This window comes from Herpailurus yagouaroundi, unplaced genomic scaffold (genome assembly GCF_014898765.1).
Source record: "Herpailurus yagouaroundi ecotype Mexico unplaced genomic scaffold, PumYag 193, whole genome shotgun sequence".
In the NCBI taxonomy this organism is placed as follows: domain Eukaryota; kingdom Metazoa; phylum Chordata; class Mammalia; order Carnivora; family Felidae; genus Herpailurus; species Herpailurus yagouaroundi.
The window spans coordinates 3,024,345-3,043,983 of record NW_024412424.1 but is presented as its reverse complement, the minus strand read 5'-3'; the positions used below and the strand labels follow the sequence as shown (position 1 = coordinate 3,043,983).

The 19,639-nt window shown below is 56.6% G+C and overlaps 3 protein-coding genes across 5 annotated transcripts in view; 2 read left to right on the top strand and 1 right to left on the bottom strand.

Annotated features, from left to right (window-relative positions):
• Positions 1-6: 6 nt before the first annotated feature.
• Positions 7-7,902, top strand: HOMER3 (homer scaffold protein 3). Of its 3 annotated transcripts, none has more exons than XM_040444990.1 (10): positions 7-124; positions 1,854-1,935; positions 2,035-2,191; positions 2,433-2,564; positions 3,740-3,847; positions 4,921-5,042; positions 5,567-5,723; positions 6,041-6,151; positions 6,247-6,333; positions 7,432-7,902. In XM_040444990.1, the coding sequence occupies exons 2-10, from the start codon at positions 1,922-1,924 to the stop codon at positions 7,621-7,623; spliced, it is 1,080 nt and encodes a 359-aa protein (XP_040300924.1). In that variant the 5' UTR covers positions 7-124; positions 1,854-1,921; the 3' UTR covers positions 7,624-7,902. The 3 variants fall into 3 exon arrangements, with proteins under 3 accessions (XP_040300924.1, XP_040300925.1, XP_040300926.1); XM_040444991.1 differs by lacking the exon at positions 7-124 and adding an exon at positions 269-807; XM_040444992.1 differs by lacking the exon at positions 7-124 and adding an exon at positions 839-1,143.
• A 655-nt stretch (positions 7,903-8,557) lies between these two features.
• Positions 8,558-15,421, bottom strand: DDX49 (DEAD-box helicase 49). Its single transcript, XM_040444988.1, has 13 exons — positions 15,267-15,421; positions 14,319-14,442; positions 13,261-13,346; positions 13,050-13,171; positions 12,533-12,720; positions 12,249-12,389; positions 11,433-11,508; positions 11,086-11,162; positions 10,828-10,925; positions 10,116-10,190; positions 9,319-9,407; positions 9,166-9,237; positions 8,558-9,078 (listed from the first exon to the last, which is right to left on the bottom strand). Exons 1-13 carry the CDS (start codon positions 15,379-15,381, stop codon positions 8,890-8,892), a joined length of 1,452 nt encoding a protein of 483 aa, XP_040300922.1. The 5' UTR covers positions 15,382-15,421; the 3' UTR covers positions 8,558-8,889.
• Positions 15,422-15,725: 304 nt separating this feature from the next.
• The window catches only part of COPE (coat protein complex I subunit epsilon), a 15,919-nt gene continuing 12,005 nt past the window's right edge, over positions 15,726-19,639 (top strand). The window contains exon 1 of the mRNA XM_040444993.1: positions 15,726-15,895. Coding sequence (XP_040300927.1) covers positions 15,770-15,895 — 126 coding nt within the window. The 5' untranslated portion in view covers positions 15,726-15,769. The remainder of the gene's footprint in view (positions 15,896-19,639) is intronic.

The following is a 19,639-nucleotide window of genomic DNA, read 5'->3' as shown; positions in this document are numbered from 1 at the left end:
GGCGGCGCGGAGGGCGCGGGCCCCGGAGCCAGCAAGCGAACGGGGCGCCCGGCTGCGGGGAGTCGGCGCCGCGGGGCAGCACCCGACTCGCGCCCGGACACTCGCGGGGCGCCGAGCCCGCAGGGTGAGCCCGGCTGTCCGAGCCTGCGTCGGGGACGCGGGGGCCCGCGAGGTTCTAGGGCCGGGGGAGGGCGCGGGGGTCCCCGAAGTTCCGGACACGGAGGCTGGGTGCGGCTCGGGGAGCCCCCGAAGTTCCAGGGCTTGAGAGGGCGCAGGGGCCCCGAAGTTCCGGAGTCGGGGTCGAAGAGGGCACCGTGCGAGGGGTTCCCAAAGTTCCGGACCCGGCGTTGGAGGAGACTGCGGTGTCCCCGACGTTCCGGGCCTGGGAGAGGGAGGCGGCACGAGGGGATCCCGAAATTCCGGACCCGAGGCTGGAGGGGTGGCAGGGAATCCCCGAAATTTAGCAGTCGGAGGTGGCGCGAGGGATCCCCGAAGTTCTGGGGCTGGCGTTGGAGGAGGCGGAGAATGTGTCCCCGAAGTTCTGGACCCGGAGTTGGGGGGCGTTGCGCCCGTCTCGGAAGTTCCCTGGTCGAGGGTGACACTTCCCGAAGTTGGGGCGCGCATTGGGCGCCCCGCTTCTGACGCGGATGGGAACTGCTTCCTTACTGAATATCAGGCCCCCCGGACTGGGACGCATGGGGTGGGGCTTCGCCCCCACACGCGATTGGGGATCCTGGGCACCGGGCGGGGTCGGGGCCTCCTTCGGGAGCCCCGCGGCCCGAGGCGTCTGAGGCACGTGACTAGTTGGTGAGTAACTTTCCCCAAAGCTGCAAGTCTCGGCAGGACTGTCAGGGCCGGAAGGGCCTGTGTTCCTGGGACCCCTGCACCCTGGAACCCTGCTTCGACCCAGGACCCGCTCCCAGCCCCGGCCAGAGCTGCCGCCCCTCCCCCACCCAGGGGCTCCGGTTTCAGACCCTGTGACCGGGGCAGCAGCTGCCCAGGACAGGGTGGGGGGGCATACCTCCTCTGACCAAGGAGGCCGCTCCCCTGGGGCCTCCCTTCCCCCACCTTGCCACCTCCTTCCGCCAGGTCCCTCCTGGATCCTCCACAGATCCCCCTGGTACAGGTTTTGGGGGCACAGAGGTGAGGGTCGGGAATTCTCCAGGGCAACTGTTCCTGCTTTCTGTGGGGTTGTGGCTGGAGGAACCAAGAGAGGCTGGGGAGGCCCCTCTCCCAGTCCTTGGTCCCACCCAGCCCTGCATGGATGGTATTGGGGTTGAGTGGTCATGGGCCATCTGGCACCAGAGTAAACTTGTTTGGCTACATCTTATCTTTTTAACTAGGCTGGGAGCTACCTGGGGGTTTGGACTTTGACTCCAAGATGTGCGTCTGCCCTAGAGTGGAAGCCGAGGTGTCTCTCTGTGGGTTCGGTGGGGGGACTGGTCTCCCAGTAGGCACCTGGTGATGCCCTACATTTTGATAGAGATCCTGGTTTGGGGAGTGATGAGTGAATGTGGCAGAAAATCCCAAGCGGGAGTTGGCCTTGGCCCTTCTCTACCCAGCCCCAAGATTGAGGGGGTTTCTCTGGGACTTCAGTACCTAGCATGCTGAGAAGTTTACACTGGGCTATCAGGGGCCACCTGGCTCCTCTTAGAGAGCCATCTCCTGCTCAAGGTGTTGTGAGAGCTTCCTCCAGGGCCGTTTTGCTCTGGGTGATCTGCTGATTCTCTCACCTTTTTGACTGAGGTTCTATGAATGGTGTATGTATTTGGTGGTGCTTCCTGAGGTTGGACCCGCTTGGTTTCCCTAAGCCTGTCCTGGGGAGACACTCACAAGCCCCCTGTCCCCCACAGAGGCTGAAACCACACCTCCTGCCATCCTTCTGACTGCCTCTTGGAGCCCACCCAGCCCAGCCTGACCAATGTCCACAGCCAGGTGAGTCCCTGCCTCCGCAGCTTGGCCCTGAGTCCCCCCCCCACCCCCACCCCCACCCCGGGGATGCCCAGCCCTGCTGAGAACACTCTCCCCATGCAGGGAGCAGCCCATCTTCAGCACAAGGGCGCACGTGTTCCAGATTGACCCGGCCACCAAGCGGAACTGGATCCCAGCGGGCAAGCACGCGCTCACTGTCTCCTACTTCTATGATGCCACCCGCAATGTCTACCGAATCATCAGCATTGGGGGTGCCAAGGTCCTGGCAGGGCCTGGGTGGGGTGGCAGGCCCAAGGGGTCTCAGCAACAGGCCTGGGTCTCGTCGTTGCCTTGCGGGGCGCCTGGGGGCTGGGGTTGGAGCCCTGGATCAGTCTCCCTCCCGAAATGGCTCAGACCAAGGATCTCTGAGGAGCTAAGACAAAGTGATCCACTGGGGGTTTCCTATTCATTATTATCGTCAGTCTCATCAACCTTGAACTTTGCTCCCCACCTCTCCCCAGGCCATCATCAACAGCACTGTCACCCCCAACATGACCTTTACCAAAACCTCCCAGAAGTTTGGACAGTGGGCAGACAGTCGTGCCAACACTGTCTATGGCCTCGGCTTTGCTTCTGAGCAGCATCTGACCCAGGTGGGCTGGTAGGATGACACGGTGGGAGGGATGGAGCTGGGCCTATGTCTTCTGGGTATACTGGGGCCCCTGGAGGTACTGGGTTTCCAGTCTTCCCAGCTGTAGAATGGGTATCAGAAAAAGCCGGAAGTCCCTTCCTGGTTCCCTGGCTCATGTCTCAGCTCTGCTGGCCACTTGTTCCAATTTTGGACACACCCTACCCTTCTCTGGGTGCCTGGGATGGGCTAAGAGTTCCCTCACACACCCTAGCCCTACCTTCTTCATTGCTTCCCTCCACCCTCTGCTGTCTCTAGGCTTCGGTATTGTCTCATCCATTGTTTCCCTGGATGGTTAGTGCTTTCTGATTCCTAATGAGATCGTGAGGATTTTCTTCTCTTCTAGAAGCTTTAATTTTCCTTTCAAATTTAGGTCTTGAATTAATTTCTGTGGGTGGTATAAGGTAGGAGTATTTTTTCCCACTGAGTATTCAGTTGCTCTTAGACTGTTTTTTGAAAAGATCATCCCCCTTCCCTCCCCCTACCCCCCCACCGCAATGAATTGCACTGGACCCTTTGCTCCAATCGAGTGACTGTGTGTATGTAAATATTTTCTTTAAAGAATGTATTTTCACACTAAGGAAATTTATTTTAAAATGAAAAACAGTGAGTGTGTCCTACCCCAACTGGAAAACTGGTGTATAAGTGGTAAATGTAAACATAAGTACAGTGAAAATGAGAAAAGGGTGATTGACTTGCCCACTGGCTACAGGTGCCTCTAAGAGGCTCTGAGCCCAAGACCTGCTTTCTCTTTGTTATAAAAAGATATTCACAAGTGTCCCAGGCATTCCAGACAGCACTCACCTGAGGCTCTCCTTGCTGAAATAAGCCTGACTGAGAGGAATAGGGGATCGATCCCTTTTTCAAGGTGCCTCAATGTAATACACTTGCATGAACATCCCACCCTCCGCCATGATACTCAATCTGATCACTGGGGACATTTTCTAAGCCTTCTTACCACTCTTCTAGTTCATGAGATGAACTAGTTCATGAGATGCTCCTGAAGTCGCCTCCATAGTGACACGGCTGGTGCTGGGGGTGGGGGGTGAGGGTGACCTAATGGGGCTCTGGGAGAGGGGGCTGGGTTTTCTTTGATTGTTTGTTCTGCCTTTCCCCCCCCCTCCCCCAACCCCACCCCAGTTTGCTGAGAAGTTCCAGGAAGTAAAGGAAGCAGCGAGGCTGGCAAGGGAGAAATCTCAGGATGGCGGGGAGCTCACCAGTCCAGCCCTGGGACTCACTTCCCACCAGGTCAGCACTCCTTGTCCCATGCCTGCCGGTCACTCAACTGCTATTGAGGGTCCAGGTGCTGTGCGCGTGCCCAAGACCATATGCTCACAGATTGTGTAAAGCTAGACCTGTAGCAGAAGCCTTGGAGGAAATGTGGCAGGAGCACATTCTGGATGGCTGGCCTAGCCTTAGATCAGGGGAGGCCTAGAAACCAGCTTGGGGCACCTGGGTGGCTCAGTCGGTTGAGTGTCTGACTGCAGCTCAGGTCATGATCTCAGGGTTCGCAAGTTCAAACCCCTCGTCAGGCTTGCTGCTGTCGCACAGAGCCCGCTTTGGATCCTCTGTCCCCCTCTGTCTCTGCTCCTTCCCCACTCGCACTCTCTATCAAAAATAAACATTAAGGAAGGAAGGGAGGGAGGGAGGGAGGGAGGAAGGGAGGAAGGAAAAGAAGTCAGCTTAGATGGCAGAGTAAAAACCTGACGGTTGAAATGCCTAAGTAGAGGGTAGAGTAAAAAAATTGTCCCTGGGGCACTTTCCCCTATTAATTTATTCAGCATGATCTACTGACCACCTACTGTGTGGGAAAGAGGGTTAGGGAGTTGAAAAAGTAGGCTGGTCCCTGCCCTCAGGGCTCATGGTCCAGGCTGGGAGGGGGATTTATAATGAATTCAGCCTAGTAGAAGGCTTCCTGTCAGAATCTTAAAAGCATGTTGAAATTTGGCCCCAGGGAAGGGCATTGCTGTGAAGGAATAGCATAGAGATTTCACATTGCCCCCACCCCCCTTGCAGATTTTGAATATCTCAGTGGGTTTATTTAGACCAGCAGGCATCAAGTGCGCTCCTGGGAGCTTGGTGAGAGCCCAGGCAGGCAAGGTGGGGGTACGGTGCTCAGAACTCTGGTCCAGGGACCATGGGGAGCCAGAGAGGGTGGAAGAGGAGAGGAGGGGCGCGCTCCCATCCCAGTGCTGGAAAGGACCCCTGTCCTCAGTCACAACCCCAGTAACATCAGCCCTGACCCCAGCCATGACCTGACTGGTCCTTGGCTGAAGCCACCCCCCCCCCCAGTGTGACCCCGCTTCTGCCCACGCCTTTAGGTGCCCCCAAGTCCTCTCGTCAGCGCCAACGGCCCCGGCGACGAGAAACTGTTCCGTAGCCAGAGCGCGGACGTCCCCGGCCCCGCAGAGCGCGAGCGGCTCAAGAAGATGCTGTCCGAGGGGTGAGGGGGTAGGGCCGGGCATAGGGCGTGGCAGGACTACTGGCACGGAGAGGGACTTCTCTGAAGTCGAAGGGCGGCGGGATCTGTGTACCCAAGGCCGGGGGGAAGGAGAGGCGGCTGACTCCGATCCTGCCCCTTCTGGAGCCGACCTCGCCCCTGGAACGGGCTCCCGCTTTGACCACGCCCTCTCGGGGCGGACCCTGCCCCTACCTCGCCGGCTCCTCGGGGCTAACCCTGCCTCTTTTACGCCTCCCCGGCCAAATTCTAAACCCCCGGGTGCCTCCCCACCCTCACCCCGTTCTGAGCACACCCCGATGGGCTGACCCCGCTCCCCATTCCGTCTGTCTCCCTGAGCCGACACCAGGCACCTACTTTCACCTCGCCCCCGACGAGATCACGCTACCCCGCGAAGTCCCCACCCACGGCCCCGCCCCCAGCACCGTCCCGCCTCCGGCACCGTCCTGCCCTGCCCCCAAACGCAGTGCTGCCCAGCCTCGCCCCAGCCAACCCTCGCGTCCCTGCAGCTCCGTGGGCGAGGTGCAGTGGGAGGCCGAGTTCTTCGCGCTGCAGGACAGCAACAACAAGTTGGCGGGCGCCCTGCGAGAAGCCAACGCCGCCGCCGCCCAGTGGAGGCAGCAGCTGGAGGCCCAGCGTGCAGAGGCCGAAAGGCTGCGGCAGCGGGTGAGGGGACCCCTCCCTCCCAGAGACGCTCAGTGGCCCCGGGCAACTGTGGAGCCCCTGCCTCCGTCCTGGGTTCACTGACTGGATGTGTGATCTCAAGGCTGTTCCCCTGAGCCTCAGTTTCTTGTTCTGTAGTACGGGTTTGAGATCATGTCACTCTTTGTCAAACCCTGAAGTCCTGCCTGCCTCAAGTTGGTAGCCTGAATCAGAGGGGATGAGTACCTAGTCACAGGTGTGCCTGAGCAAGGGGCAGATTCCCCGGGGGTCAGGAGAGCGCAGGCTGGGGGTCTCAGGGGCTGACATGCCTGTCCACACAGGTAGCAGAGCTGGAGGCCCAGGCAGCCGCGGAGCCACCCTCAGTCAGTGAGAAGGAAGGGCCAGGCCAGTCACTGGAGCAGCTGGAGGCGCTAGTGCAAACCAAGGACCAGGTGAGGGCTGAGTGCGTGTCCCTGGGCTTCACCTTCCCTGACCCCTCACGAGGGAGCCAGGAACCCCAGAAGAGACCCTGGGAACTCTTCTCTAGGAGATCCAGACACTGAAGAGTCAGACCGGTGGGGCCCGCGACGCCCTGGACGCCACCGAGCGCGAGGAGACACAGCAGAAGGTGCAGGTGTGTGTCGTTGCGGGGGGTTGGGGGGTGTGGGGTGCCTGTCGAGAGCCAGCCAGCCCCCGGGGGTGGGACAGACCTGGGATCTTTCCTTCCCAATGGGTCCTGGGCAGCTATGTGCCTCCCCGAGCCTGTTTGTTCACCCGTAGGTGGGATCAGGAAGACAGTTACCTAAGGTTGTGAAGGATTGGGACGACCAGGTGCATGGAAAGCCTCAGTTGCAGCCAGTGTTTTGGAAAGGATGATCATCGGCACAGTTTTTCACATTCTTTCATTCAACAAGCCGTTTTTGAGTCCCTGCTGAACCCCATCAAGTCCTCACACATCCCCAGCCTGAGATCAGGAGACTGCATTTGAACCCAAGTCTGACTAGCCTGGCTTTTTTTTTTTTTTTTTTTTTTTTTTTTTATGTTCATTTAATTTTGAGAGAAAGAGTGCATGAGAGAGTTTGGGGGAGGGGAGAGAGAGGGAGACAGGATTCGAAGCAGGCTGCTGGCTGACAGCAGGGAGCCTGATGTGGGGCTGGAATTCACAAACCCTGAGATCATGACCTGAGCCGAAGTTGGATGCTTAACTGAGCCACCCAGGCGCCCCTGGCCTGGCTTTCATTGAAGAATTTATCTGAGAAATGTTCACGGGACATGTTCTGAGTCCTGCAGGTGAAGATGTCAAAGGCTCTAGTGACCCAGAAGAGAGAAGTTGGGGAAATGCTCCCTCTTGCCTCCTGGGCAGAGTGCACGGCATGTGCAAAGACCCTGAGGTGGGGAGACGCTCAGTATAGTCAAGGACCCACAAGGAAGCCAGCGAGGCTGAGTTGGAATGAATAAGGAGAGGAAGGAGGGGAGTGGAGTTTGTTCCCAGCCTAATGGGGTCACAGGAGGGTTTTGAGCAGAAGAGGGATGTGATCAGTTCCATGACATTCAGATTGGCCAAGGGCCCCATGGAGTGTCTTGGGCAGAAGCTGGAGGGAGGATAAGAGACTAAGGCATGGCCCAGAGTGGGGTCTGATGGGATGACACTCAGAGGCTGGATGCCCCAGGCAGGGCTGATGACCCTTAAGGCTTGTTGGGGCCTCAAATCCTGCCTATCGTCTCCCTGCAGGACCTGGAGACCCGCAATGCCGAGCTGGAGCACCAGCTGCGGGCAACGGAGCGCAGCTTGGAAGAGGCGCGGGCCGAGCGGGAACGGGCACGGGCTGAGGTGGGCCGGGCCGCACAGCTGCTGGACGTCAGGCTGTTTGAGCTGAGCGAGCTGCGGGAGGGCCTAGCCCGCCTGGCAGAGGGCACGCCCTGAACCTGGCTGCGGGGTCTGCGTGGGAGCCGGGGCCTGCAGGAGCTGGTTTTATACGCAGGATTCCCGCCTGGGGCACGAGGCGGGCCGCAGGCGGCACAGTGGGCCATTCACCCTGGCAGGGACTGGGGGCCTAACTCAGCCCCGGGGAGGGCCTGGCCATAATGCCTCAGCTGGCCCTGGCCGCTCGCAGCTCAGGGGCTGTTTTGGGGCTTTTCGTTGTGTAGAATTTCTAGAATCCCCAGGGCGCGTGCTGGTGCCCACATTACATTTCTAAGAGTGGCTGTGCCTGTGTGTGTTGTGTGGGCACCCAAGCATCTAACCGCCGTCCCTGGACCCCTCTACCTGCTTCCTCTGCGACGCACCTCAGCCGCCTTCAGGCTGTGTAGGGCTTAGTAAACCACTTGCCAGTGAGGGGAGGGAGTTTCAGAGCCTGACGAGCATGCCCAGGCCACACAGCCAGGAGCCTGGCTCTGCCCAGCATAGCTGTCCCTACCCACCCCGGGCTCAACTCCCGTCTGGACCGGTTTGCCCTTAGGTGGCCCTTGGTTAAGCACCCCCCCCCTCCTTTACTCTGGCTAGAAACCCCAAATCCCACCAGGTGAGCAGATAGAGAAGCTCCTAGAACATGGTAGTGTTCACTACACATGGGAGTCATTTCACTGAACCTGATGGCTGTGTTTGGAGAGGGGTGCCATTGGTGTGCCCATTTTCCAGATGAGGGAACTGAGGTTCAGAGAGGGCTTCTCAAACCCAGGGTCACCTGGCGAGAATGGCCAGCACTGTAGTTCAAAGCTTTGGGCCTGGCCTGATGGGAATGGAGAACTGGGGGTGTGGTGGGGGCGACATGATGCTCTAGGGGACTTGGGAAGCACCAGCAGCTGAACCCTCCTCCCCTGCCCCCACTCCCACAGAGTCGGATGGGGAAGTGGAGAGACCCATTTATTTAGTGACTCGTACAACCAACACATCTTGGCTTCGGGGCCCCATGGCAATCCCCACCCCCTGCCGAGGTGACCCTGAAGCCGGGTCACTGTGTGTGGAGTTGAGCTCAACTCTGTAGCTGGTATTCTTTTCTCCTCTGCAGCCTGGCTCTTGGCAGAGGCTCTGAGAAGGGGCCGCAGGGCGGGAAGAGCCGTGCGGTGCACCACGTGGGTGTCCATGGGTTCCAACGACAGGGACACAGCAGGTCCGGGGGAGGGGAGGACCCCTCTGACCCTTGGTTCCATGAAGGAATCCCAGGCTGGCCAGGCGGGGGCCACACAGGGCTCAGGACTGGTCCTGGGTGGGTGCTGGGGCCGAGTGGCCTTCAGGGGGGGCCCTGGGTGGACGCCCCCTGCGGCCCGCCCCGCCACCCTTCTGCCGCTGCAGCACCCGCTCCACCTTCTCCTTGAAGCGCCGGTTCTTCTGCTTGATCTTGGCCAGCTCAGCCTTCCGTTTGGCCTCCAGGTCGGGGTCCTGGCAGGGGGGACACCGGGAGGTGGCTGAGCTGGGCAATCGGCCTCCTGGAAACCCTTCCCCTCCCCCTGCCAGCTCAGCCCTCACCTTCCCCTCCAGGATCAGCTGCTTCCGCTTGTTGATCTCCTTCTTTTCATCAAAGTTGGCCGCCTCCAGTTTCTGGCGGGTGGGAAGGAGAGGCCGTCACGGGGGCCCTTGTCTCGAAGGGCGCCCCTGGGCCCCAAGGCCTCCGATACTCACAATCTCACACTCCCTCCGCACCACATTGACCTGCGTAAGGATCTGCAGCACCTTGGCCTCCTCCACCGAGAACTCCTCCAGCTTCTTCTCTGTAGGGGCGGAGAGGGCAGACGTGACAGGGGGAGGGATTCTGGCTTTGGAGTGAGCTCCTCATGCAGTGGGGCATGCAAGACTAGGTCATGTCAGGTAAGGGTCAGGCGAGCAGGAACGGGGATGGTAGACCAAAGGAAGATAGACAGACTGTTCTTTTTTGTTGTCAGCGGCACTAGGAACTTGACTGGAAGTATTTTCTTTAAAAACACTGTCCTTTAGGAGTGCCTGCCTGGCTGGCTCGGTCGGAAGAGTGTGTGACTCCTGATCTTGGGGGTCCTGAGTTTGAGCCTCATGTTGGGTGTAGATGTGACTTAAACACTGTCCTCTAAAGGGCAGAGATTTCTGAGTTTTAGGACAGTCTGTGCAGTGATTATAGATTTCTTGGTCTGGGCTACAAATTAAATCGTCCCAGTGGGGGAAGAGAGGTGGTGCCTGGGGCCTCCGACTCATCCACAGGGACCATCCATGCACCCCAGTCTGAGAAACCTAAGTCCCTTCCCACCGGATGTGGCTTTCAGCTGCTGAGGACCACTGTGGGAAGCTTCTGTTTTGATAACTGGGCTAAAAGCCTTCATTTGGGATTGCATAGAAAGGAAAGTGCCGTTTAAGCCTGCTCACGTGAGCAGCTTAGCAGGTGTCTGAGGGGGTGAGTGGGCATCTTGCCCAGAGGCACCCGCCTCCCCCACTCCCATCCCCCTACTCACTGATCTGCTCCTCGATGGCATGTACCAGGTGGATGTCATACTGCGTCACCAGTGTGATGGCCTGTCCTTGCCGCCCTGCAAGGACGTGCCATAGTTACCTGCTGCGTGCTAGGGGCCAAGAAAGACAAGTTCTGACCACTAGGCAGCTCAGGGCTCCTCTTGATGGGAACAGAGTTAAGAGCTTGGTGAGCTGGTGAGGGCAAGTCCATCCCAGAGGAGACGGCAGGAGAGGCAGCTCTCCTGTCAGGCTGGCTTTACACGGGGGCCGGTGATATGGCTGACTTCCCTCTGGGGCGTGGCTACCAGGGAGTTATGTCGGCAATAAGCCTCGACGGGCCTTGGCCCAGATCTGTGCACGCTAGTTTCTCTATTCCTCATTTCTGTGAGGGTGACTGGTGCTGGAACAGCACTGACAGCTGATGAGGCCCGTGACCTTTGGAGCAGCATTCGTGTTACCTGTCGTTTGAGGAGGAAGTGGGCCCAGAGAGCTGATATGACCTGCCCGGGGCCACAGAACAGGGGAGAATCTCGTAAGCCAGAGCACTCCCTGCCTTTGCTTTTGAAAGGATGATTCCTCCAACTTTTAAGCACTGCCTCTCACCTGCAGGCTATATCCCCACATCTTCTCGACCAGCCCGTGACTTTGGTTTCTTATGGTGTGGGCAGGTTGGAAGGACAGTTGTCCAAGGGCCACCCCGCCCCGTCCACTTACCTGCACGGGCTGTCCGCCCGACGCGGTGTATATAGATCTTCGGGAGCCCGGGGGTGTTGTGGTTGATAACCACTTGCACTGTGGGAATGTCCAGGCCCCTGTCCACACGTGGAAACCAAGATGGGGACTCACCCAAGGTCACACAGCTGTGAAGTTGGGGCTGCCCCAGTTCTTGCCCAAGGTCAGCCCTCTCTCTGGTCCCTCTGTGGGGGTGTCACTGGGCCTGCACATGGGAAGGAAGACCCTGGGGCCACTCACCGGGAGGCCACGTCTGTTGCAATCAGGATCCTATAGATGCTGGACTTGAATTTGGCCAGGGCAGCAAAGCGTTCTTTCTGGTGCCAAGTTGGGGAGAGAACTGGGGGTCAGGCAGCATCTCAGCAAGCGTTTGAGGACTTACTGTGTGAGGCCTGGGACAGGGTGGAGTCTAGGACAGTCCCACCCTCACAGGGCTCACCCATGAGAAGGCCACACCGAGGCAAAAGGGTGGCAGGAAGTATTCTAGGCAGAAGGAAGAGCCTGGGCAAAGGCCCTGAGGCTGGGACGAGTCTCCAGGGCAAGGCTGGGGGTGGGGTGGGGGTCTCAGGGGCGGCCTGATCCCACACCTGTTTCATCATGGAATGCAGAGCCACGGTGGGGAAGTTGAATTTACGCAGCATCATGCACAGGATCTGGCAGGTCCTGGTGGGAAAGACACACTGTCAGCCCCTGCAGAGCCAGGGCCTCGGGAAGGCACTCTTGCCCCAGCACCCCCAAGACCACAAGTAGGTGACTCTGCACGGCTGGTAAAAGAGAAGCAGGGGTGAGGGGTATCCTGCCTGCTGACGTCCTCTCTGCCGACCCCTTCCCTGGCCTAAACCAATGAGAGCCGGCCCTACATCCAGACTTTTCTGGTAGCCAACACATTCTTGGAGGGCAGCAGCCAATTAGGAGGTCTCCTCGATGTCATGTAGACTGCGTTATCTACCCTGGCTCATGCTTGAATAGCCTACAGCCTCCTGACAATCTCCCCAGGAGCTTCAAAGGATTCTGAAGGCCTCTGTGACTGTAGAGAGGACAGCCCTGGGTACTGGAGCTGATATGCCAGGCCTTAGTGACACCCCTAGACACAGAGGAGAGGCTGCTCCAAGGCCTTCCCAGCCGCTGCAGGGGTTTTCCGGGGAGGGCCAGAGGCCCCTAGACCTTTTGGTTAAGAGCAGGTCTGAGAAGCCCTAAATCCTGGCTCCACCTTCACGAGGGGAGATCTCGGCAAACTGCTTGACCTCTCTGGGCCTCCTTGAGCAAATCCTCTGAAATCTCTGGTCTGAGCAGAGGCCCTGGAGTGCCAAGACGGGCTGTGTGCCTCATACCTCTCGGGCCTTCAGAAAGAGCTATGGGAGGAGATCTGGGGGGAGGAGAGGGGCAGACCTGCCCATGCTCACTTGCACGTGTTGGTGAAGATGATGATGGACCAGTCCTCGTGCTCATCCTGGAAGTTCTGAATCAGGTGGACCAGATAGGCATCCTTGACCTTCTCAGGCACCAACAGGTAGCGCTGGTCCAGCTGTTCCACCGTACGCACCCTGGGGATGGGTGGACTCCGTTTCCCCTACTGCCGAACGGAGCCAATGCCCCACACCATCCGTGGGCAATAACCTCTGCTGAGTGTGACCCCCAACCCTATGCCTTGCCTGCCCTGCCCCCTGGAACCTGGCTGTGGACTCACGGGGCCTGAGCCTCCCAGAAGAAGGGCTGGTTGGTGGCCAGACCCTGAAGCTCTCTGAGCGTGTCAGTCAGTGTGGCGCTGAAGAGCAGCGTCTGTCTGCGAGTGGGCACGGCTGCCAGGATGGTCTCCAGGTCCGCAGTGAAGTCAGTGCAGCCCTGTTCCAACAGCCGGTCGGCCTCATCCATCACCTGCAGCACAGGCGGCGGGGGGCAGGGAGTAGTGGATCTGGGGTGAGGGCACCGGCCAGGGCCTGATCACGTGCCCAGCCTGGCCTGCCTCCCACACGCCTCCTGCCCAGCCTTGGACGGGGGCCCTGAAACATTCTCCCTCCGGTTCTCAGACATCTGCACCCTCAACCATCTCAGCTCCTCAGAGAGGCCCTGTCCCCAACCACCCTGGCTAGTCCCCTTCTTGTTGATCCCTCAGCTGTCCTAATCACCCCTTTCCTAATGCTCTACTGGATGGCCTGTGAGACACATGTCCTAAATGGATGAATCAGTGCCCCAGACCGACTCACCAGGAAGCGGATCTTCTTTATGCTGAAAGTGTTGGAGCTACGGAGGTGGTCAGCCAGGCGCCCTGGTGTGGCGATGACCACATGTGGCTTCCGGGACAGCTCTAGGGCCTGGGCCACCATGTCTGCAGGTGGAATATGAGAGGTGGGTCTGGGCAGGGGGGTCTGAGGCGGCAGGGGTCCCCTACCCAGAGCCTCCCTGGGCCCCCTGTACCCATGCCGCCGACAATGATGCAGTCTTTCAGGCCCAAAGGCTTCCCCAGGACCCGGAACTGCTCTGCAATCTGGTAGGCCAGCTCCCTGTGGATGTGAAGGGGCCAGGCTGGGTTAGATGGGGGTTCTGTGCCTGCTTCCCATTCCCATGTGTATGTCTCAGACCTCCCAACTGGTCCTCCCGTGCTCACACACCCACCATAGCTCCCAGTGCCCTTGGGATAAAGGCTCGGAAACTGTACACTGGAACCCTGTTGTGGACCCTGCCCTCTCACCAAGCTGAGACCCACAACACCCCATGGCCCTTCTCCCTCCAGTGCCACCCAAACTGGCCTCTCCTCTTCAGCAGTGGCCTCGACACCACAATCACCAAAGCCTGAAACCTAAGCGTCAGTCCCCTCTTCCCTGGGACTGGTCAATGTCCAAGTCCCCTCCTCTCTACTCCATCTCTGCCCGGGCCTCTCCCTGGCCCATGTGCCCACTTCCTATCCTCCATCTTGCCCTGTTCTGCTCACATACCCATAGAATTGATTCTAACTCTCTTCCTGGCATTCTGGGCTTGTCTCAAGTTGTCTCTCATAGGCCGACTTGCTCCCTGCCTCTCTCACACCTCTGCACAAATGCACTATAGCAGTTCCCTCTGCCTATAGAATATCCTTCCCCAAACTTGTCCCTTTAAGGCACCCCATGAATGAAGTCTTCCTCCACTGTCCCTTCTCCAGGCCACACCCTCACAGCATGCAGTGCCTACCTCTCCTACAGACTGCTACAGGACTTACCAAGTCAGCTTCCATATTTGTTGGCCCAAGAACAGGAGATGTGTCTATATCCTAGGCTATAAGACTATTGATAGCTCCTGTCCAGCCACTTGCTGTAAGACAAGCCCTGTACTCAGCAGTCTTCACACATCATCCTTGTTAATTCTGTACCTCCCATGAGAGGAGGGCATGGTTTCTGTCTCCATTTTAAACACAGGGAAAGCACGCTAAGAGAGGTAAAGGTGCTTGTCCAAGAGAACACAGATGGCTAACTCACCCAGGAGGCCTGTGGGGTGCTCACCTGGTGGGTGTCAGGACAAGGCAGAAGATGCCATAGGGATCCTCAGACAGCTTCTGCAAGATGGGCAGGACAAATGCTGCTGTCTTGCCACTGCCTGTCTTGGCACAGCCCAAGCAGTCTCGACCTGGGTAGAGAGCGAACTGGCATTAACACACCCCAGGTGTAGACAAATGTTCCATCGGGCAGAGTTTGCAATAGTCAATGTTTAATGAGCAGTTACCATGTGCCCATACTGGCCCATGCCATTTACATCCTAGGCATCCTGACAAATCCTAGGAGGGTGAGACTATTACTGTTCCCATTGAATAGAAAGGGAAAACGAGTCTCAGAAATGCGCCCAGGACACACAGCCAGTGAGTAGCAGGCTGGACTGGAATCTACATCCACCTGACCTAAGATGCCACGATCTCATTTTGACCCCCTCACAGAGCATCTGAGTTTGGGGAAACCTGAATGCCCTCATCCAATTTGCATCCTAAGGCCCCCTACTTATTCCTTCATTTTTGTTTATTTAATCCCTCCACTCGTCACTTCCTAAGGTTTCCTAAGGGCATCTCTTTCATGGCAAACTGGGTTGGGCCGTTAGAGTGGGGAGCAGAGTATTCACCGGACCAGAGTTCTGCATTTACTAGCAATCTTGACAACCTCAGAGTCCATTTGTAAAATTAAGATGGTACCGCAACCAAATTCTCCAGCAGTATCGATTCATCCTGTGCTCTGAGGTCACGAAAGTTTCTGAGATTACATCACTTGTGTATGAACACACAGGGAGTGAACTGTGCAGCCCGAACGCCAACACCGTTCAGTCTACCTTTGGGGTCCAAGCTCGCCGGTAACGTCCAAGCTTATCCCTCCACTCGCGGAACTGGCGCGAGCAAAGGCTGCGAGAAGGAAAGGGAGCCGATAGGAGTGGGGAGGTTTCCTGGGGAAGAGGCGGGCCACACTTACCCTCCAGGATGGCGGGGATGCAGCCGAGCTGTACAGGCGTGGGTTGCTTCAAACCCAGCTGCCGACATTGTTCCACGAGCCACGATGACAGCCCCAGCGAAGCGAAGCCGGCCATCCTCCCCGCCAGCTCCGGGTGAACCACTCGCTTGAGCTGCGCTTTCCGGCGCGAACCGATGACATCACGGAAACCTTATAGTTTATTGGGTAGTCAGCCGCGTGGTCCCACCCCCTCTAGCTCACTCTGCCATTCCCAGCCTCGACCACATGCTTACTATGTTTCCCCGAGTCCCACTGGCTCGTGCGATCAAGTCAAACTACAATTCCCGAGATGCCCTGCGGATCGCACGTGCGACTCCCGTCGTTTAACCCTCCCCTTTAAGTCTCCCATTGGCTCATTTCCAGGCCGGAACGAGTAAACTCCATTTCCCAGAGCGCTTTGCAGCGAATCCCTGCTTCCGTCCGACGTGTCCCTCCGGAAGGGGAACGACTGGGACCACAGCGGTATGGCGCCTCCGGCTCCGGTCTCGGCCTCTGGCGGCTCCGGGGAAGTGGACGAGCTGTTCGACGTGAAGAATGCCTTCTACATTGGCAGCTACCAGCAGTGCATTAACGAGGCTCAGCGGGTGAAGGTGCGGCCGCTTGGAGGCGAGGGAAGGTGGCGGCGAAAGCCGCTTCCTGGTGGCCACTGGTCGCGCCCTGATTTTAAAAATCTTCCTTCTTCTCGCGGCATCCCCCCCCCCCCCGCCACGTATCTCTTCAGAGCGCTGTGAGGAATTATCCTTTTCTTATGACAAAACTCAAAGCCGTGACAGTTTGTGATACTTCTCACTCCGAGAGCTTGCTCTGCGCCATGGAAGGCATTTGAGTAAGGGAGGCGTTTGTACTACTGTATTAATAATAATAGTAGTAGTAATTTTCACTTGGGGAGGGCCCACGTGTGCCACCATACCCTCGTTACTCGTGAAGCAGGGACTGTTGTTTGTTGTCATTTTGGAAGGCTAGCACCGCCGCTCGAGAGAGAAATGTTTTCCCCGACTTTGCCTGCCCCACCAGCCTGGTTATATCTCCCCGTACTTGCCCATTCATTCTTTCATTCCTCATTGAGCTTCCCAATGGGTCAAGGCGGTGTATTCGTGCTGGGCTCAAAGCAGTGACAAAACTCCGAGGTCTCTTGGAAAGCTCAGGCTCCCAAGGGGGACAGTGACTGAGCAAATAAACAAGAAGTCAGGGGGTGGTGTGATGGATAGTGATGGGAATGAGGTTGGCCTTTTGAGAGCTAGAAAATAGCCTTGTCAGGCAGGGCCCAGCCTGACAGGTCCTTTAGCAGGAACTTTTAGGGAGGGACACGGACGTCACAGACACTTTGAGAGTGAACCGTTGGCGAATCTTTAAGAGCAGTGAACTTGACAGGGTCATGCCTGCCCTCATGGTTGTTAACCTTAAAAAAAAACTCATCTATTTTATAAGCAAAATGAGTTTATTGGGGATTAAGGGAGAATTGCAGTTTGGGACATGTAACCTATGGCAAAACCGTAGGCATGTCCAGAGATCAAAGGAGAGGACTGCTTTTTCACAGAGGAAAGGGGGGAGTTGAGAGGGGCTGTTATAAACAGAAAATCCTTTGGAGTAAACTGGGAGCTTGAAGTGTAGTGGCTTTTCATTGCCTGAGTTGTGACAGTCTCTTCTTGGCTAGGCAGTTGCCCCGGGAGGAGATCTTTTGTTCTCCTGTGGGGGTACTAAAGTGTAGTCTTCTTGGGGGGAATCATGGTACCTCTCTTTTGCTGGGGTCTGCTTTTGACTTGGAATGTCAGGGCTTGAGAGCGCCCCCTTCTGGCCTCGTGGTTCTATTTTCAACGGAGTCTTTTTTTTTTTTTTTTTTTTTTTTAACTTGTACATGGCCTAGTGTTCCAAAGAGATTAAACAAGTAAAGAAGTGAGTGAATATGTAATAACAGCTTGAGCGCTTAAGGGGGCAAGGTGAGGTAGAGTGCTGAGCGAAGGGCGCCTGGCTGACTCAGTCAGAAGAACATGCAATTCTTGATCTCAGGGTTCTGAGTTCAAGCCCCACGTTGGGTGTAGAGATGATTTAAAAATATATATATAAACTTAAAAAAAACCTACATACACCTCTCTTAAAAAAAAACAAACAAAACAAAACAGTGCTGAGTTGGAAAATGGTGGGGAGGAGGCTGCTCCAGGTGGGAGTGGTCTGGTAAGCCCCTGGTGGCCTGTCAGCCTCACTGGCTGTCATTTGAACCTGAGACTTAACCTTGAGAAGCATCTAACCCCCTAAATTGCGGCAAAGGTGCCGAGGCAGAGATGAGTGCCGTGTAGTCAAAGCATAAAAGGCCGGTGTAGCAGAAGTGGGGTGAGCGAGGGGGAGGATGGAGAATGAAGTGGGCAGGGGGACAGGAAGGGCCTTGGGAGCCACAGTTGGGGTTTGGATTTTATTCTGAAGGTGTGGGAGGCCTTTGGCACACCAAGCAAAGGAATGGCAGAGCTCTTCACTGAGGCCGCCAGAGGCTTGGGAGGAATTTGGACTTTGAAGGAGGGAAGGCTTCCTTTCTCCTGCTTCCGACCTTTGACCTCTGACGGTATACCTGGTTTCCTTGACATTCATCTGTATAACGGGGACAACGCCTGAAATGGGCTTCAGGAAGCTGTTACATGTGAAATAACACTTGTTTGATTATATTCATTTTTTGATGTTGCCATGATGAATGGCCACAAAGGCTTGCAACAAAACAAATGCATTATCTCTCGGTCGGTTTCTGCAGGTGGGAAGTTCTCCATGGCTTGCAGCAGGCTAAAATCAAGGTGTTGGCCAGGCTCTGTCTTTTCTGGAGGTCCTAGGGGAGCATATGCTTTCAGACTCATTCAGGTTGCTAGCTCTGAGCCCCGGGGTCAGCCTTAGTTCACAGAGGCTCCTCTCCAGTCCTCAACCTTGCATGTGGTCTCTCCACGTCAGAACCAGCCACAGAATCCTTCTCACACTTGGGCTCGCTTGGATTTCTCCTGCTGCTGCATTATTTCTGTCTATTCTCTGCTATTAAAGTTCTTGCCATTAAGATTCTGTGATTAGGCTGGGCCCTCCCCCGTAACCCGGCATACTCTTCCCATTTTAGGGTCCATAACCTTTGTGAGGTCCCTTTTGTGACATGTAAGCTGTTCACAGATTCCAGGGCCTGGTACGGACTTCGCTGGGCCGGGGCCAGGGGGTGGGGGTGTCCCTTATTCGGCTCACCACCACAGTTGTGTGCCCGCCTCCTTGCTGGGTAGTATAGACGGTAAGAAGACTGAGACAGACCCGTGCTTAGCCTCTGGCCCTGTTACGACTCTCTGCAGCCAGGCCTGAGTCACTGTACCTCTCTGCGCCTGTTTCCCTGTCTGTCCAACAGGAACGATGACACCTGTCTCACTAGGGTCACTGTGGAATTCAGTGTCACACTCATGCTCTGCTGTCTGGCTCCTCTCATGCGTCTGTTCTGCTTACATCACAGCAATACGTTCTTTTGAGTCTTCTCCTGTCATAACGTGCAAACTTTCCATCGCTGCTGAAAGGGAGGACCAGTGTGACCTCCTGTACTAAGGGAATGACTGAAAACAAGAGGTGACGGTCACTGCGGGTGGAGGCAGGCCGCAGCCCAGCCTCTGAGCCAGGGAGCCGCTTCCTTTTTGGGGACGTGGGAAACACGCACTGGCCCGAAACTATGACATTCTCCCTGATGCATCCAGAATGGGAATACTGTCCCCACTGGGCCATTTGATGTGGTCCATGGGCCACCTAAACCCTCTTGGGCAGCCTATGCTGAGTTGGATGGTATCCCCCAAAAGATATGTTCACCCAGAACCTGTGAATGTGACTCATTTGGGAAAAAGATCATGGCAGGTATACTTCCATAAAGGATCTCTAGATGAGATCATCTGGGATTTAGGATAAGCCTTTGATGGGAGCATGTTCCTGCTGACACCTTGACTTTGAACTTCTAGCCTCCAGGACCTTAAGAGAATAATTGTGCTATTTCAGGCCACCCAGTTTATGGCAGTTCATTACAGTGACCCCAAGCTCTGCCAGCTCTGAGGTGGCCCCAGGTAGAACACGTGGTGGGTCACTGCCCTTATAGATGTAGTGATTAGATGTAGTGCTGTGTCGCCATTAAGACTTTCCCTTATTTGTCAGACATTCCTTTTGTTTGTTCGTTTGTTTTTTTTTGTTTGTTTTTTTTTTAATTTTTTTTTTCAACGTTTTTTATTTATTTTTGGGACAGAGAGAGACAGAGCATGAACGGGGGAGGGGCAGAGAGAGAGGGAGACACAGAATCGGAAACAGGCTCCAGGCTCCGAGCCATCAGCCCAGAGCCTGACGCGGGGCTC

What these genes read in the sequence shown, in the direction of transcription:
- HOMER3 (XM_040444990.1), top strand. An exon ending in CTGAGCAGCATCTGACCCAG is followed by an intron (nt 2,565 to 3,739) that starts GTGGGCTGGTAG and finishes ACCCCACCCCAG; the next exon opens with TTTGCTGAGAAGTTCCAGGA. An exon ending in AAGAAGATGCTGTCCGAGGG is followed by an intron (nt 5,043 to 5,566) that starts GTGAGGGGGTAG and finishes GCGTCCCTGCAG; the next exon opens with CTCCGTGGGCGAGGTGCAGT.
- DDX49 (XM_040444988.1), bottom strand. Translation starts at nt 15,381, where the DNA reads ATGGCCGGCTTCGCTTCGCTGGGGCTGTCATCGTGGCTCGTGGAACAA. An exon ending in CTTGTCCTGACACCCACCAG is followed by an intron (nt 13,347 to 14,318) that starts GTGAGCACCCCA and finishes TCACATCCACAG; the next exon opens with GGAGCTGGCCTACCAGATTG. An exon ending in CATCATTGTCGGCGGCATGG is followed by an intron (nt 13,172 to 13,260) that starts GTACAGGGGGCC and finishes TTCCACCTGCAG; the next exon opens with ACATGGTGGCCCAGGCCCTA.